This window comes from Numida meleagris, chromosome 1 (assembly GCF_002078875.1).
Source record: "Numida meleagris isolate 19003 breed g44 Domestic line chromosome 1, NumMel1.0, whole genome shotgun sequence".
Lineage (NCBI taxonomy): Eukaryota > Metazoa > Chordata > Aves > Galliformes > Numididae > Numida > Numida meleagris.
Window position 1 is genome coordinate 103,286,533 of NC_034409.1, and position 16,892 is coordinate 103,303,424.

The following is a 16,892-nucleotide window of genomic DNA, read 5'->3' on the forward strand; positions in this document are numbered from 1 at the left end:
ATTTCCCCTTGTCCTATCCCAACAGATCTTGCTAAAGTGTCAGTCCCCTTCTTTCTTATTATCCCCTTTCAGATACTGAAAGACTGCTCTCAGGTCTTCCTGGAGCCTTCTCCTCTCCAGGAAGAAAAGCACCTTATCTTGTACCTCAAAACTTGAATGCAGGAAGGCTTAGACACATGCAATCATTCAATTGTCCTTCCTCAGAAAAACCTACAAAGCAAAACAGTCGACGCTCACAGACTGAGCTATCGAGACTCTCGCAGCGAAGGACACGCTTTCTCAGTAGAATTAAAGACGGCTGGTGGTTTTATGGCACTAGAAGGCAATCCACTTGCTGCCTGTTCCCTGGAAGGAGGTTTCCCCCTTTCTCCTGTGCCAGTGTGCTTCATCAGAGCCCTTACGGCTCAGCAAACTGACAGGAAAAACACTTGACAAAAGCAAATAGCTTCCTGTTGCTTAATACAAGGCCTAAGAAGCTCAAAATCGTAAGGGAGGAAAAACAATGTAATTGCAGCCAGACGCCATAGGGCATTAATCATCCTGCAAGAGGAAATGCTTTGAGCAGTTGGTTTCCACTTTTATTTATTTATGATGCCCACCTTCATAGCAGTAGTTAATTCTGCTAATTGGGTGGGAGATATCCAGGTCCTGTTAGTCTTTTATTTTAATTTTCTTCCTTTTTTTTTTTTTTTTTTAAACAACTAATTATCTGAGATCAAATTTCAAATGGATCCTGAAGTGGTGCTGGGCTGTAGCCATCCAGTTTGAGTGGATCTGTGTGTTTTCTTCTGAATGCTTGCCAGCATGAAAGCTCTGCTTTTGATCCTTCTCTAACTTCTGGCATGCTTTATCACAGCAACAAGACAAGGTGATTTAGCCATCCTCATGTGTGCCCAGAGAAGGGAGTCTCAGTGGAAAGCTGCTTAAAAGAAATGCTTTTGAGGAGCCAAGACAGAGTCTAATTAGGATTTTGTTCATCGAGAGCCTGAGTGGTGCAGGAAACACCCCTTCGAGGTAGGTGAGAGTCAAGGCTGTGTCCTAAAGCTCCACTCGTGCTTTTCAGTAAGCGTGACACCTACAGTAGGCATCAAAGAATGGATGAGGTTGCTGAGGGTAAGAGGGTCCTGTGATCTGGCTTTATAGAAGAGCTGATTTTACAGCTGTTTGGACTGATGAGCGTTGCTTCTCTTCAACACCACCATCAAGCCTTCAGCATCCGACTCCTTCCCCAATCCCTTGTGCTGGATCTAGTAATTAATCGCCATGAGGGTGAATTGGTTCAGTTAACCTTGAATAGTGTTGTGCCAGGTCAGTTGGATCAGCGGGTTGCAGCTGTGCAGCGAGCCAGGGCAGCACCACCTCTGGTCAGGGGGGAAGCCAGAGATTCTCACCCAGTTCTTTTAATGTGGTCACGGCCTCTAAGTGCCCACAGTAAGGGGGGAGGGCTCCAAGTAAAAAAAGGAGCTATTTACATACAACTGTTGTGGGATGCCCATGTTTTCTAGAAATGCTTTTAAGGTCATCTCCCAGCAGTGCGTGCCTTCCACCAGCAGAAATAATGCTTAATAATGTGCTTCTGGGTCCCCTCTTCAAAAAAGAACGGCTTACGGAATTCATCTGTTTTAACTTCCTACTCCTGACCCTTGGAAATTCCCCCACCAGAAACTCTGTCGTCCAAGCAATGCTGTATCTGAATGTCAATATTTGAGGAAGTTGGTTTTTGTTTCTCTGCCCCTGTGATCTTTTTGCAAATGTAACTAGTTAGCATCAATGAGACATTAAGCATCTTCTTACCTTAATGGTCACTTCCCAGATACAAAGACATGCCCTGTCTTAAAAATAATAGTCCGGTAGACAAATTATCCATAGCACACATAGGTTTTTTATCTATCTATACAACCACTCCTGTTTTTGCTGGTTACGAAAGCAGCTTTAAGTAAGCATGCCAGGACTGATTATACTTCCTCTCTGTTTCTAGGAGGTTACATTTCATCAGAAAATTACTGTAAATGAATCACTAAGGCCTTTTTTTTTTTTTTTTCCTAATTTAAGCACTACACTGAGCTGAAATACACACATACCTTAAATGGGCTCAAATATATTACCTTGTAGGGAAGTCTGTTCTAGTTGCTCAATTCCAGTAAATGTACTAAACAGTGCTCTAATTCAGAATATATAAACCAGATCAAGGGCAAGAGGTGTTTCTCTCTTTCCTCCTGATCTCCTCCACTTCTTTTTCCCTTATGCCTGTGTAGTACTTGCTAATTAAAAACAAGACATTCGTGTGCTATAAAATCAAAATGCAAAGTATGCCAGAGCCAAGTCTACAATTAAAATTCAAAAACTAGCTAAGATAAGAAACAAATCTCTTTCCTGGTGTGATATAATTGCTGCAGACCTATTTTTTACTTTAAACTTATTTCAAAGCAGCTTGGAGAAATGTATTGAACACACTAAGCCAACGTTCCTTAATGGTCTTTAAAACCTCATTTTGCATGACTCAGGTGTTCTTGCATATCACCATGGGAATTCCTTCCAGTCAAAGGCAGAGCCTTTCTCAGTGGTGGGTGGATTCTCAAACCAGCGTGCATCTGCCCTGCTGACAGAATGGCTGATTTCTAAGAGGTGGTAAAGAACATCAGGTTCAGAAGAGAGTCACTGCCTTTGGAAACCTGCACTCATGTGCATATCTCATCATGGTCCACATTGGCACCCCACTGCTAACATCACCGGAATACCACACTTGCACAGTCGCATGCAGACTCAGGGATTTCTAAGTTGTCCTGAGGTCTGAGCAGAGTCCGGGCACTGCTTGTAGCTGGTGGGTGTTTGTGTCTCCTTGCGGGGTGAAGACTTGTACTTAGAACTTAGCCAGTTGCGTTAAGTCATGAGAGGGAGTGATGTTCATCAGCTCCATAGCACCAGCCCTAATCACCTCTCCCCGTGCATTTTGGACACTTAGAGGGTGGGGTGATGCGTATGGGATGTCTGAATATGAACACCACGTGAAGATGCAACACAACCTTTATCTCCAATATCAAAATATAAGCATTTTTCTCAACTGTTCTTCACTTTTAAAGTTGGCAATGGTCTGATTTTTGGGTGGTCCTGTGTGGAGCCAGGAGTCAGACTCAGTGATCCTTATGGGTCCCTTCCAACTGGGGAGAGTCTGCAATTCTGTGGTTTGTTTTAATGTTAGGACGATATCAAACAACTCAATTACTTTTCCTCGGATCTTGGTGTACTTGGATATTTGAACTGAAGTGTTTCACCTCTGTATCTCAAATGTAAAAGTGAAATTTGGGGGAAATGTCTTATCTTTCGTGGATCTTATTTTTTCAAGATTCTGTGCTGGTAATTTGTGTGCAGCAAAGTAATTGCCTTGATGTTGCTTTGCTATCTTTATTGGTGACCCACACATAACAAACCAGCAAGATTGGGATTTTAGAGCAGAAAACTGCTCACAAAGGTGAAATACACACTTACTATGATATACGATAAATGAAATACACACTTATTATTGCTGTTATGTGCCACAGTGATTTTTTTTCTACATAGAAGTATTTTCAGTGATTGTTCCTTTCAGAGCCTTTAATTTGGAGTGATGGATGGAGCCATTTCTCCTCTAAAATGTATTTCCTTCTACGTTCGCTTGCTACCTTCGCTTTCTCACGCTTTGTTGAAAAAAGACCAGCAAGAAAAATGAATTTATGCCTTGCTTTCTGATTTGACACTTTGTTTTTTGCTCCCTAAAGTCAAAGAAAAGAAAGCAATATGCATAATTATCTCTGAACTCTTGTAAGTTCTACAGTTTTCTTGGCTTTACTTGTATTTTTTTTCTTTTGGAGCTCATTGAAAGGATCAGACATCGTGTTGATTAGTTCTCTCTTTTCTCCATCTTTGTTCTCAATTCACTCCTCTCCGTGCTCAGCTCTTCTTAAGCTACCAGCATTATGAAGCCACCCTCAGCACAACAGCGGTGAAAGCCACCTGTTTGGTGAACCTTGTCACACACAACCAGTCCTTGTGATTCCTTTCCAACCAGCCATTTAGACTGCAGGAGAGTAATTTCCTTGGGCTTTCACTTACAAGGAAGTTCAAGGCAGGAGAAAGATGGAACAAAACCAAAAGCCTTCAAAGTTTCCTGTCTGGCTTGGCAAAGAGAAAACAGATGTCATTACTGGTTATGAGATTCCTCCAACACTTACAGTAAATACATGTTTCCATGCAAGAGTAGATGAAACCCAGCTTCAGAATTGGTGTATTGAATTGCTCTTCAACATACTTGAGTGCCTCTCTGAATCTTTTTAATGCATGAATTAGAGACGTCACCAAAATCAGTGTGTCTTCTGGATATGCTTTGCCCATTTTGCTATGTGTGTTTCAGAGTAATAAACTGCTCGTGGCCTTCTCAGCTACCCACTTGGCACCGGGTCACCGGGAAAAAACCGTGAGTCATGCTAATGCTGTGTGACCAAAAATCCTTCAGAACCATTAATCAAGGATCTGTGTCTCAGCATGGGCCTGTCACTGGGGAAATCCTATGGTGAAGCTTGTGGAGCAGAGAGTTTTAGTAGAACCGCAGCAGTCAACTGAGAGATGAGTCACTCTTCCCAGAACGGTTGAAAAACAGGTCAGGTGAGTTCACTGCAGAAAAAAAATGTCTGAACCTGCAACTGAATGACTTTAATTTCTGCCATCCCTATCTAACTTGTTCTATTTTCACAACCAATCAATCAGCCAGTCTGCTTTCAGCCTTCGCTCTGATTTTTCCCTTTGTTTATAATTGTTTCCAGCTATCAGCACACCTGTCAGTGCTGAAAGCCATCAGCTGAGATCCCAACCTATTTTATTACCCTTAGAGACAAAGACCTTTGCCTGGAAAACCCACTGTGGATATCAGCAGGCCATGCATGGATAAGATAAAGGAAGGAATCTCCCTTTCGACTGAAGAAGAACTGAACTAAAGCGGAATGAAGTGCTTCATCCAATGTTAGCTGTAAACCAAGAGCTGCCCAGCCTTATCTAGTGCTACAGATACAAGATGCTTGTGCTGTTCTTGGCTGGTTTTCTTTTCATAGAATCGTTATGTTTTGAAAAGATCAACAGAATCACCCAGTCCAACCTTCAGCCCACCCCCACCGTAACCACTGACCATGTCCCTCAGTGCCACATCCACAGGGCTCTTGAACACCTCCAGGGACGGTGACTCCACCACCTCCCTGGGCAGCCTGTGCCACTGCATCACTGCTCTTTCTGAGAATAAATGGTTCCTAATACCCAACCCGAACCTCCCCTGGCGCAACTTGAGGCCACTCCCTTTCGTCTGATGACTGTTACCTGGGAGAAGAGGCCAACCCCACCTTGCTATAGCCTCCTCTCAGGTGGCTGTAGAGAGCAGTGAGGTCTCCCCTGAGCCTCCTCTTCTCCAGACTGAACAACCCAGCTCCCTCAGCAGCTCCCCATCAGACTTGTGCTCCAGACCCCTCACAGCTCTGGTGCCCTTCTCTGGACTTGCTCCAGGGCCTTTTGCTGGAGATCAGATGGCTGTGGATCCTCAGCCCTTGCTGAAGGAGCCTTCAGGTGGCCAAATGCCACTTTGTAGAGGCAGGAAGTGTTCACTATCCCCACTCTGCGAGACTTCCTTTGTTGGCCTCCTGCTGGCACTAGTTCTGCGTTCCTCCCCTCTCTTTAAAGAAGAGAACTTCGACTCAGTCTGCGCAGCCACCAGCACCAGCTACGGGCTGCGGTTAGGCCTACCCTCGTGTCAGCGCTGCGCACAGACGGAGAAAGCGAACAGAGGGCTCCGACCGCTCCGTGAGAGATTTTCTCACGTCAACCGCACGCGGCCGAGAGCGGCGCAGGGCCGCGCCTGCACAACGCGCACGCACGACCTGCGGTCGAGCTGCGGTACCACGCCCCGTAGAGCCCGCTGCTGTGCGGCCGCAGGCGGTGCCGAGGGGCGGGCTCTGCCTCGCAGGGGAGGAGGAGCGCGGGCTGGGCGGGGGCGGACTGGGCCGCAGCTGCCGCCCCTGCGCGGGCCTCCGGTCACGTCCGGCTTCCCTCCGGCGGCCGCAGGCGGATTGCGGGTGTGAGCCGGGCCCCCCAGGCCCGCCCGCCCGCCGCCGGCCCCGCTCCTCGGGCACCGGCAGTCGCCCCGCGGCCTCGGCAGGCGGGCGGGGCCGGGCGGCGGGGCGCTGCCGGCCGGGCCATGTCGTGGCGGGCGGTGCTCCTCTTCCTCCTCCTCGGCATCTTCCTCCTCGACCCGGGCCGGGCCTCGGGCGCAGGTGCGTGCGGCGGGGCGGCCCGGGCGGCGCGGGGCCGAGGGCTCAGGCCGGGAGGGGCGGTGCGAGCGCGGCGGGGTCCCCCCGGGGCTGCCTCAGCGCGGCGGGGCTGGTGCGGGCCGCTGTCTTCCCTCGCCGCCTTCCTTGCGCTCGTGGTGTGACACCCGATCTGCCGCTCCGCCTTGGTGTTGGGTCGGATTTAGAGCGGGAATGCTTTGCCGTTTATTTTAAGCTGAAAGGCCGACCGGCTGTGCAGCACGGGAGGGTTGTGCGCCGGTAGCCCTGCTTGGCTTAGCTAGCATGGTGAGCTTTTGCCGTCCAGGTAGAGCCTGTGCTCAGGGGTGAGGGTGAGTCTTCAGCGTGTGTCCCAGCAAGCGTGGCACTGAAACCCGTGGCTAGGCCAGCCAGGCTTGGTGTTCCTCACTGTAGCTTGTGGCTTCACACTTTGCGACCTCAAAGCAATGACTTGCGGCCTGATGAGCCAGCAAGTGTCCGCATCAGGAGGGAAGAGCCTGAGGGTGGTGAGCAGTTCAGCAAGACTGCATCTGAGCCGGGTAGAAGGACAGGGACAACAATGCCTTCCCCTGGGTGAGATAGTGTGATGTTGGGAGCCCTGTGATGTGTGTCTAGCATCTATGCTAGGTCAGTCCTCTGTGCTGAACTGCGCGTTTTGTTATCCTCATTATTATAAACTGGTGGCCGTTATGAACTTCAATTTGTGCTTTCTGGAACGTAAGCAACATTCCTGGTAGCTAATTCAAATGCACACTGTGCTGCAGAGCCTCTTCTCAGCGCAGCAGTAAGTGTGTTGTGGCACGTGGCAGCTTGATGTTCAGCTACGGAGCCATAGGTCTGAGACTTTTTTTCAATGGTTTTAGAAGCTGGTAGGGGAAATCATCTGTGTCCACATGCTGATGTAAGGCAAAATAATGAGCATGTGGTCCTGAATATGAACCAGCTTCCCTCATCCTTCATCACTTTTTTTTTTTTTTTAAGGGATTAAAGAATGCCGCAGCTGCTTCTGGTGTTTTGTCATGGCAGCCATGAGTTTTGTACAATTAGTTTGTATGGGGTGTCAGACTGCACTGATTGCTGATGGTGTGAGATACCCTGCCACACGCCAGACCAGTGGGGAGGTTGCCAGAAGTGACTAGAAAGTGAAAACTTTTTCTCAAATGAAAGTTTCTAAGTAACCTTTAGAAGACAACAGAGATTAATAGCTTACCTAGCATTTGTAACTGTGAAGACTCTCTGTTTACAAAGCGGAATGGTCCCTCTGCGGTGTAATGCGATGTGTGTTTATTTAAGAGCGCTACACAGAAGCTGAGGCTAAGAGACTAGTGGAATACCTAATTAAAACTTGAGGAACTTAACTAGTTGTTTTGTATTTGGGACTTAGGGCTTAATGCAAGGGGTTTTTTTCTGCGGTTTCCTTCCTGTGCATGAGGGACGTTAAGATCCTGCCCTTATGCCTCTTCTGAAAGGTAGCAGTGTGCTTGAATGTTTTAGTAATTGTTTTTACTTCTCTTCTTATTTTAGAATCTTCTCTACATCTACCAGCACCGAAGAATGTAACAGTTTATTCCTTTAACTTTTGTAATTCCCTGAGGTGGTCTCCTGTTGAAGTGGACGGAGGCTCTGTGTCCTACACAGTCCAGCTTAAAACGTAAGCAAGTAGTTTGAGAAGCAACCAAACTGATTTTGCTTTAATCCAGTAATGAAGTTGGTTTTAAAAAATACTAAAAATGAAAAAGCATGGAAATGAAAGAATGAGCTGCTTATTACAGATATTTTTATGTATATCCAAAAGCATCTTCTGAAGACAGAGATTCTCTGAGCTTCTCATATTTCCCCTGCATTGACTAAAGGTTGAAGACCCAAAGAGCACCCAGAAATGTTGCACAGTTTCCCGTGTAATTCTCATCTTGCTGAATTCTCCCTCGCTCTTTTTTTTTTTTTTTTTCAGTGCTGAAGAGATGCAGGCACTGAAAGGGCTGTGGAGTAAATGCTTGTGAAAGCGGTGGTTTTGTTGCATACCCTTTTCTTAAAAAAAAAAAAAACCCTCCAGGTAGGAGGGATTGTATTTCAGAGCTTTGATAGTTGACTGTTCCGCTGATGCTTTATTTAGCCTTTGGTTTGTGTTGCAGAGGTGCCTCCAACGAGTGGAGTGAGATAAACTGCACCCGTATCGCCCAGACTGAGTGCAGTTTCCTCCCGTTGGCAAAGACACGTCGCTGGACCGTTGTTCTGCGTGTGAGGGCTGAAATGGGGCACAGGACTTCATCCTGGGTGGAAACGGACAAGTTTGTGGCAGAGAAAAACAGTAAGTGTTATTTGTGATGTCAGTATGTCTCTCAAAGGAGGCTTCTTTGAAAAAATGTATTAAGTGTTCTAGGATTTTTTTACTCTGTTCTGTGAAAGAGCTAAGTGAGAGATCTGCACATGCTTGGTTAGCAAAGACTGCAAGGTTGCCATGTATCACTAGGAATTTGATACACACCAATTCCTCTGCAGCAGCGTTAGCAGCCCATTCCTTCAACAGGTATTGAAATAGAAACATGTTACTGATGAATTTCCTTGGATGGTCAAGCCTTGTAAGAACTACAGCCTATGTCACATGCACCCGCGTGGTTTGCAGCAGTTTCAGTATGAACTACCTGTTTCTGTTGAACACAGCTCTTTTCTAACAAACTTGAGCTGTCCTGCCCTAGCTATGGAGCAGAAGGGTGAAGGGCAGTCTTTAAATCTTCTTAGACGTGTGGACAAGCGTATTGATGTTCTTTGTGAGATCTGCCTTCTTCCTTGCTGTGATTGGTCTCAGGATTTGGAAAAGATAAATGTTGAGTTTTAGAAAAGCCTCCAAAATAGAAGAGAAGCAGAAGAATGGGTTTACAAAGTCTTTAGTTCACTTTCTCCTGTACTTTATGATGAGTAATGGTGCTCCATATTGGGAAGAGTGTATTTTCCCTGGTAGTAAAGAGTGCAGGGGTAAGGAATTGCCTGAGTCCTGAACTGAAGATTACAGCTGATGTATCCGTAGCTTGTGATGCAAGATTGTTTGTGCAGGGGGAGAGCGGGATCCTTTGTGGGGTTAGGAAAGCATTAAGCAGATGAGAAAATGTTGTGTTCCCTTTCTTGAAGAAAAGAAATGTTGACGTTCAGTGTTTGCCGAGTACCGTAAGAGTATCTAAATAGAGCTGGGTGTAATACGATGAGCTGTTCAGCATCCCAGAGGTTCACTGCTCTTTGTTTCTTTTCAGCTACCATAGGGCCTCCTGAAGTGAGTGTGATTGTAAGCTCTGACTCCCTTCTCGTTAATGTCACACCCCCTTTTCAACCTGAACCTGGAGATTACCCTTTCCAGTATCATGTGTCCTACTGGGAGAACTCAACGATTACTACTAAAAAAGTAAGAATTCCGTCTGATTTGTTTTGTTCCTAATGCCTCTGCGACTAAGAGATGAGTGAGCATTTCTTGGCAAAACAGCAGTTATGGAGGAAGAAAATGAATGCCTTTTTGACAGCAGAGGTCATCGTTTGGTGGCTTGAAAAAAAAGTCTGGTGCTGGCACGAGTACTGCATGTATTGCAAAACTTTCAGAAACACGGGTTTCTTTCCTCTTGAATGAAGTCAAGGTTAAATCACGCTGCAGCTCAAAGGAGAGAATCCGCGGAGTGTCAAAGGTGGCTTTAAAATGAGATTCAGATTCCAAAGTTTGTTTTTGCAATTAGGAAATTCTGGGATGTGCTTCCTCCTTTTGGGGAATGTTTGTGCTGGCAGCTTCAGAGACAGGCTGCTGTGGCCCGCTGATGCCTGTGTTTCCAGGGCAGAGAAAGGCTGGAGTTCTTTGAAACACGTTGGATGCAGCCAGGAAGAGCCGTCCCTGTTCTCAGTGAGACTCAGTGGTGGGCCTGTGCTGCTGCCTTTCAGAAATGTAAAAATGAAAAAGGAGGAAGAATCAAAAGAACGTCATTTTCAAGCCGATTGCTTAAAGACAGAAGCAGAAAAAAAATCATTTCAAGCCTTCTGTTTCAGAGGCCTTGCTAAATCTGAAACGCCTCCACTTCCTTCCTCCCTTAAGCAAACATGTGTTTTTGATGCGGATTGAACATTTGAGAGTGAAATAAGATGCCGCTCTTGGAGGCTTATTTAGGCTTCCCTGAAGCCCTGGCATGTTTAAAAATTCACTAAAGATCGGTCTTGGTAGGAGCACGGAGGTTTTGTGCTGCCCATCAGCTGTTTTTCCCCTCGGCAGAAAAATAGCGGAAGCACTGCACTTCGGTGTGCCTCTGTCAGCCTCCTCTGATGGTGGAGATGTTTCTCATGGCTCGCTTTTCCTTCCCCCTTCTTGCCTTGCATTAACCGCCAGAGTTACGGCAGCCGTGTGAAAGTGTCTGGCAGCTGTTGTGGTTAAAGCGAGACCTTGCTGCCCATACCCTTGTAGGTGACTTTGGGCTTATTTCATTTAAAAACAAAGAGATTTCAAATACATTTCAGCATTCTTACTTTACCACGTTTCACAGTTTCTCTTGACACGTTAGGGAAAGCTGAGTTAAGAAAGCTGTCCTTTTTTGAATGAGCAACTTAAATACGGGGAGGAGAACTGCACTGAAGACAGGCTCTGATTCTTGCAGTAACGCTTATGTTCTTTTTTCTTTTCCTTTTGAACAGGAGATAAAGACGAGCAATACACTATTCAAAATTAAAAATCTAAAGCAATGGACACTTTACTGTTTTACAATTCAAGTAGAATTGATAACATATTCAGATTCCGGTTTGCTTGGACTGCAAAGAGCCCCGGTGTGTTACAGAACAACGATCAGCGGTACAGATCTGTTTTTGTTCTTTTTCTTACATGATGGGATGGGGGTAGGACATTAGGTGGTGTAACTGGTTACGTGCCCCTATTTGTCAGGAGTATTAAGAAGGTACCACAGATATTAATTTGCCACTAATGACAATTATGAATTAGTAAGTAATGTTTGAGGCAGTCGTTTGTGGCCTGTGTTACCTTGTCCTTAGTCACTGCAGTTTCTGCTGCCCCCAGGAGCTGACCTCCCTGCTAGTTCTGACCTAGTTGAAATGCATGGTCACGAGCCCCCAAGATGTGATGCCGGAGTCAGTGGTGCTTCTTTTACTGAAGCGAATCACATGTTCCAATGCCCCTGGCATTAATGGCATTTTGCTGATAAACTGAAGGTGGAAGAAGGGCAGATTGCAATCCCTGCCTGCCTTCTGCCCGCCAGCAGTGACTCCTCCAGCTCCATTTGTCCTGCTAGCATGTCGGGTTGAAGCTTGCATTAGGCAGTGTGGGCGGGGGGACAGAGCTGGTGATTTCCGTGTGGAATCACAACCAAGCTACTTTTCAGAACAGGTGTTTAGAGTGCATCTGTGGTAGGGTTGTGAGCGTAACCTCAGAAGGTTGATCACCACAGACAGCAAATGTCAGCTTGTTGTATGTTGCTTTACATGAGCTATACAAATATGAATCTACCGTGTGTTCTTTTTCAGAGGCAGCCAAAGCTGGATATATTGTACTCATATTTATATCCGTCGATCTGCTTTTAATTTTCATAATAGTTGGTTTCTTTTGTCTATGGAGACACCAGAAAGCAATTAAATATTTGTCCCGGCCACCTTTAAGAATCCCATCACACTTTGAAGAGGTACGTGTAGACATCTTATTTCTCTTCCCCCTCCCACACCTCCTTTTGCAAAAGACCGTGGTGATCTTGGAGTGAATCCTGGGACTTTTTCTCCTTCCAGGTGACACATATCTGTACTAAGCAGTGTTGTCTCGGTCCTGTTGATCTTCCTCTTTTTAAACAGGAAGCAGTCTTTAAGCACAGTTCTTGATTTAAAAATTCTCATTCAGCATGTATTCTGTATTCCTAAATGTTTGTATTTGCTCGCCATCCTCTGAGGTGAATTTCTTCCTTTGGTACAAAACCCTAATTTCTGGAAAGGCAGTTTCATACGTCGTCTTCTCAGAAAAATCACATGCACGCAGCTTTTACAGCAGTATCATCTGAGTTTTCAGAATCTGAGCTGCAGGGAGCAGTTGTGCTGCAAAAACTATTGTACACGGCAAAGCCAAACTGAGGTTTCTATCTTGAATTTGCTGAAAGGTTTGTTTTGGAGGTTCCCATGCAAAACATTTGACGGTCCTCTTGTTCATCACCCTTGCTATGGTTACAGAGAAAATGGTGCCCTCATTGAAACTAGGGTTAATTTTGTCCTATTACAGAGCTGATCTGAGCTGCAGTTCCATCTCAGCCAGATTACAGAACCTCCTACAATAAGGAACAAGCTTTTGAGTAAAACTAAATCACGCATCGATCTTTTAACAATGTGAAGGTTGTTTTAAATATTTTTTAACCAGGCAAAAACTGTTCAGTGGCAGAATTCTGCCTCAATTTGATGTGGTAGGTGGTTCTAGTTCCCCTGAAACATGGGCTCCGTTTAGTAAGGAGAGTTCATAGGAGGAACAAAACCTTTCATCTGGCTTCTTTTTTTATTTTTTTCTAATCTTCCTTTCTGCGATTAAAAGTTTCACAGATTCAGTGTAAAACACTGATAATTTTGGAGGAAAGGAGGCAAAGGGAATGTCAAGGCAAACAGTAACTATAAGAGAAGAACGACACTGTAGAGTTTTCTGGTGACAGTCAGAGGTGTGGTGCTGATTTATCTCGCACTGAACAAGGCAGAACCTTCTCTTTCCCTTGCCCTGCTGGCGTTCTGACAAACCATTAGTTGCCAGATTCCTGCAGGTATAGGGCATGGCCCCAGCAGTGTAATAGGAAAAAAGAAGTCTTCTGTGGTTTATTCTTTTGTAGGGCTTTGAACTGACATGAGCGTTGTCCAAAGATAAGCTTATCAACAATATGTAACGGTGGGATGCTTTTAACTCGCTTAAGTGGCCGTCTACCTTATTTCTATGGAAAGAGAAGTGATGCATTTTTAACCTTTTCCTTATTCAATCCTCCTTATTTCTTTCAAGGAAATCCAGACTAAAATAAATATACATTTAGCAGCTTTTGAATTGTTCTGAAACAACTTGCCTATAGCCAGTAGTGCTTGCTCTGTCTCTGTAACTTCTAAGATGCCTGTTCTGTGGATCGGTATCTAAACTGTTGTTTCTGCCGTCTTCCAGTATTTGAGAGACCCGAGCATGCCTCATTTAGAGATGCTGGAGACCCACGAAGAAGATCCCCGAGATTCTATAATCATTGTGTCTATCGGAGAAGGAAGCAGCGCATATGGGGACATGTTGGATGGCAACACTTGTTCACGCAGCAGCTCCAGTGGACGTGATGTGACTTAAGGGGCGCCTTTGTGAGAACACCTGTATCCAGTTTTTTGCAGAAGCTCCTGCCTGCAAGCAGTGCTGCTCAGCTCCCACCAGGACAGACAACGAGCTCTGGACAAAAAGCAGCCACTAAGAAATCCTGAGCAAGACTTTGCTTCCTGACAGTGATGTGGAACCTGAGCCTTTTGTAAAGGAGTTTCTGCTATGCTACAGCAGCAACAATATTCTTTCTGCCACAGACTTGAAAGGTGGAATTTGAAGGCGAAATGAACACTAAATTGCCTTAAGACAGACAGCTGGGTACAAATGACTGTATCATCATCATATTCCCTACTCCTCCCCCCGAAGCCCAGCTTTGAGAAATAACGGCACTTTATTGTAGGATCAAGTATAACGAGGAATTTTTAAAATAATTTTATAGCGGCTTTCCTTTTGTTACTTTATTTGTGAAATCTGTGTTACTACTTACTTACTTACTTAAAGTGTATTATAGCCAATCCGGTATGCTTTCCCAACTAGTTTTAAATTTGTCTTCCATGACTGCTGCTTCAGACAAAAATGGCGGTCTAGGAAGACACACCATTGTACTTCCTCCTCCTCCTCATGAATACATACAAAGAACTACTCCAAGAAAGGCAAGGGGCAGTTAATTCTATCCTCCTTGGATCTGTGCGTCTTCATACCGTCATAAAAAGCATTAATCCATGCCTGCAGTGAGACAGTCATTCTTCACAGCAATAAAATTTATATAACTTCTGAGCAAAATAAGATGTCTTGATAGTGATCAGACACTAACATTCTCTTGTTCACTAGCACCCCAGTTCTGCAAGTGCCAGGCTGACTGCAGGCTGTGGTTTCAGTACCTCGAAGCAGAAGCAGCAGATCACAAATTAAGCTTTACATAATAATCCTGTGGGAGCTGGAAGGTGTCTAATAACATAAAAGTAACCGCTTCTATAGTAAAAAGATAGATAGGTTTTATCACAACAACGGTGACTTTTTCTCATGTTTCATACAAGTTTTAAAAAATAAATATGCTTGGTTATTTGCAAGTGGCTTGCTCAGATACTTAGACCTGTTAATGGAGTCTGCCGCTGCCACAGATGCAGGTTATCAGTCACTGCCACAGCTCTTAAGTTATCTCAGCTCCTGCCCTTCCCTCCCTTCTGGGAATACACAAGACTAGTGACAATATTTTCCAAAAGCTTCTTCAGTCTGTGTCCTAGTAGAAGTAATCTAATCCCTTAGATCACGCACCATGCCAAGACAGTGGAGTTACCTGAAGACTTTAGTCAGCTTCAAGCCTGATTAAGATCTTGCAAATCAGCCACAAGCTACGGAGTATCTGCTCCTTCCCTTCATCTGTATTTTTACATGTGGTACTGTAAACAAATAACCACAGGCTCCCCACAGGAACAGCCTACGCGTGTAACACAGGACATAAATAAAAAGCTGTTTAAGCGTCTCAGGTGAGTATCTGGCAGTACAGCATATGACTTGCTAAGTAAGCTTTACTGTAGAGACTGTGTACTAGACTTCTGCTAGAGAGGGTTATTTAGTATTTCTTAGCTGTACAAATAGGCCAGTGAAACAAAAACTGTTGGGGGAACTCATTAGCTCCATTATTGCCAACCGTAGCAGGCTAAGGCATAACCTAGAACATGTAACTCCTCCTGTTCCTCTTGGGACTCTGCTGGAACATTCTGTGGTGTAAAAGACCTAGGGTTACTCTGAATAATGTCTGCACGGTTTTTGCACCAAACGCATTCTGAGCTTGGGATGCTGGAAGAGATGCAGCTTCCACGCTGTCTCCTTTATCAGCAGCTACACAGACAGCAGAAAACAGAGGTAACCTCAGAAAGAAGCTCTTTGCCAGCTGGGTACTCTTAAGAAAAGTTTCTCAACTGGAAACTTACAGTAAGGCACACTGGAAGAGTTCTTCCAGAGTAAAGCATTTACCTGAGCTTGTGCTTTTCAAGCGTCAGATGTCAGACAGCGCCTGGGATTAGTTGGAGGCTACCTTTGTTTCTCACAGAAAGCCAACAACCATTCCCGAGCCCCTGTATGAGAAACTGGGAGACCTGAAAACAAAAGCCTTGGTTTTAATTATTAGGTATTGCAACACTTGCTTACAAGTCCGTCCCACTTCAGCTGTTTAGCAGACTACTATGATACAATCATCTTCTGACGTTTGTTATTTGGAGAATCTAAGATAAATTTTATTGCAGTTTTCTGGAATTACAACCAACCAGACAACATATGTACAAAGCTGTGATTAACACCGGGGAATATATGGTAACTCACTGCAGGATGACAAAATCAGGATGGAAGTTAGTCTAGCCAGTAGCACAATTTCAGCTGCAGTATTTGCTTCATATTCTGTCCACTGGAAAGATTCCCACAAGGGAGCAATTAGATGACTAACGGGATGCAGTAACCATGCACGTAAGTTACATTCTGGAGTTTAATGCCGTTTGGTCAGCAATCTTGATACATGGAGAGTTATAAAAGCTTTCAGACACAAGGTAGATTCAAATGCTTTAAAAACACATAGAACTTACAAGGAAGTCACCAACAGCAAGATGGATATACAATATCAGTCCAAAGCCATAAAACATCGCTGTTCTCCCTTTCTGTATACACCAGCTAGAAGAAAATGGATTTCGATAATGAACGCATTCCTATAAAACACCCTATAAAATACCTGTGAAATTTGGGATATAAATACATTTTAAATGGGGCAAGCGACAGTCCTAAAACCAGCAATTATTTCAACTAAGACCCTTAGCAATCATGAAATCTGCTGCATTCCCATTTGAAATGCTCACCTGTTCTAATACCTAAGGCAATAAATAGGTGGCAGCACAACCGCTCATTTCTCAACACTAAGCTTCCCCCCCCACCCCCCCGCAAAAAAATCTCTTCTGGCTTAAAGCTGTCAGTCTGATTCTCACTTATTCTTTATATTCCCTAACTACAATTCACATCAGTTTCAGGGGTTTTGAAATTCTAATACCAGAAGATACAATAAATGTTGATTGGCATCTATTACACTGAACAGCAAGAAATAAATTCTATGCTGCTACCAAATTTCATTTGTGCAACGGCAATCAAGTACAGTTGGATTGGTTGTGCGGAACCTACTTCAAATAGGGCCTTGTTTAAAAACTCATAACCTTTTACAAAAGAAATCGCTACTTAATTGGATATAACTGTTCAGAACAATACAAAACTCAACCCTTAACTCAGCGTACAGTAGCATTTACCCTCAGGAAATAAAGGGTCACTTCCATGAGCTA

General features: G+C 44.7%; 1 protein-coding gene across 1 annotated transcript; it reads left to right on the forward strand.

Annotated features, from left to right (window-relative positions):
* IFNGR2 (interferon gamma receptor 2) lies at positions 6,130 to 14,645 on the forward strand. Its single transcript, XM_021404598.1, has 7 exons — positions 6,130 to 6,287; positions 7,824 to 7,950; positions 8,432 to 8,607; positions 9,545 to 9,693; positions 10,956 to 11,109; positions 11,796 to 11,950; positions 13,438 to 14,645. Exons 1-7 carry the CDS (start codon positions 6,212 to 6,214, stop codon positions 13,606 to 13,608), a joined length of 1,008 nt encoding a protein of 335 aa, XP_021260273.1. The 5' UTR covers positions 6,130 to 6,211; the 3' UTR covers positions 13,609 to 14,645.

Bases quoted from the DNA above. Each gene is read 5' to 3' on its own strand.
- IFNGR2 (XM_021404598.1), top strand. From the start codon at position 6,212: ATGTCGTGGCGGGCGGTGCTCCTCTTCCTCCTCCTCGGCATCTTCCTC. The intron at 8,608-9,544 runs GTAAGTGTTATT...GTTTCTTTTCAG, and splicing joins GTTTGTGGCAGAGAAAAACA to CTACCATAGGGCCTCCTGAA. The intron at 9,694-10,955 runs GTAAGAATTCCG...CCTTTTGAACAG, and splicing joins CAACGATTACTACTAAAAAA to GAGATAAAGACGAGCAATAC.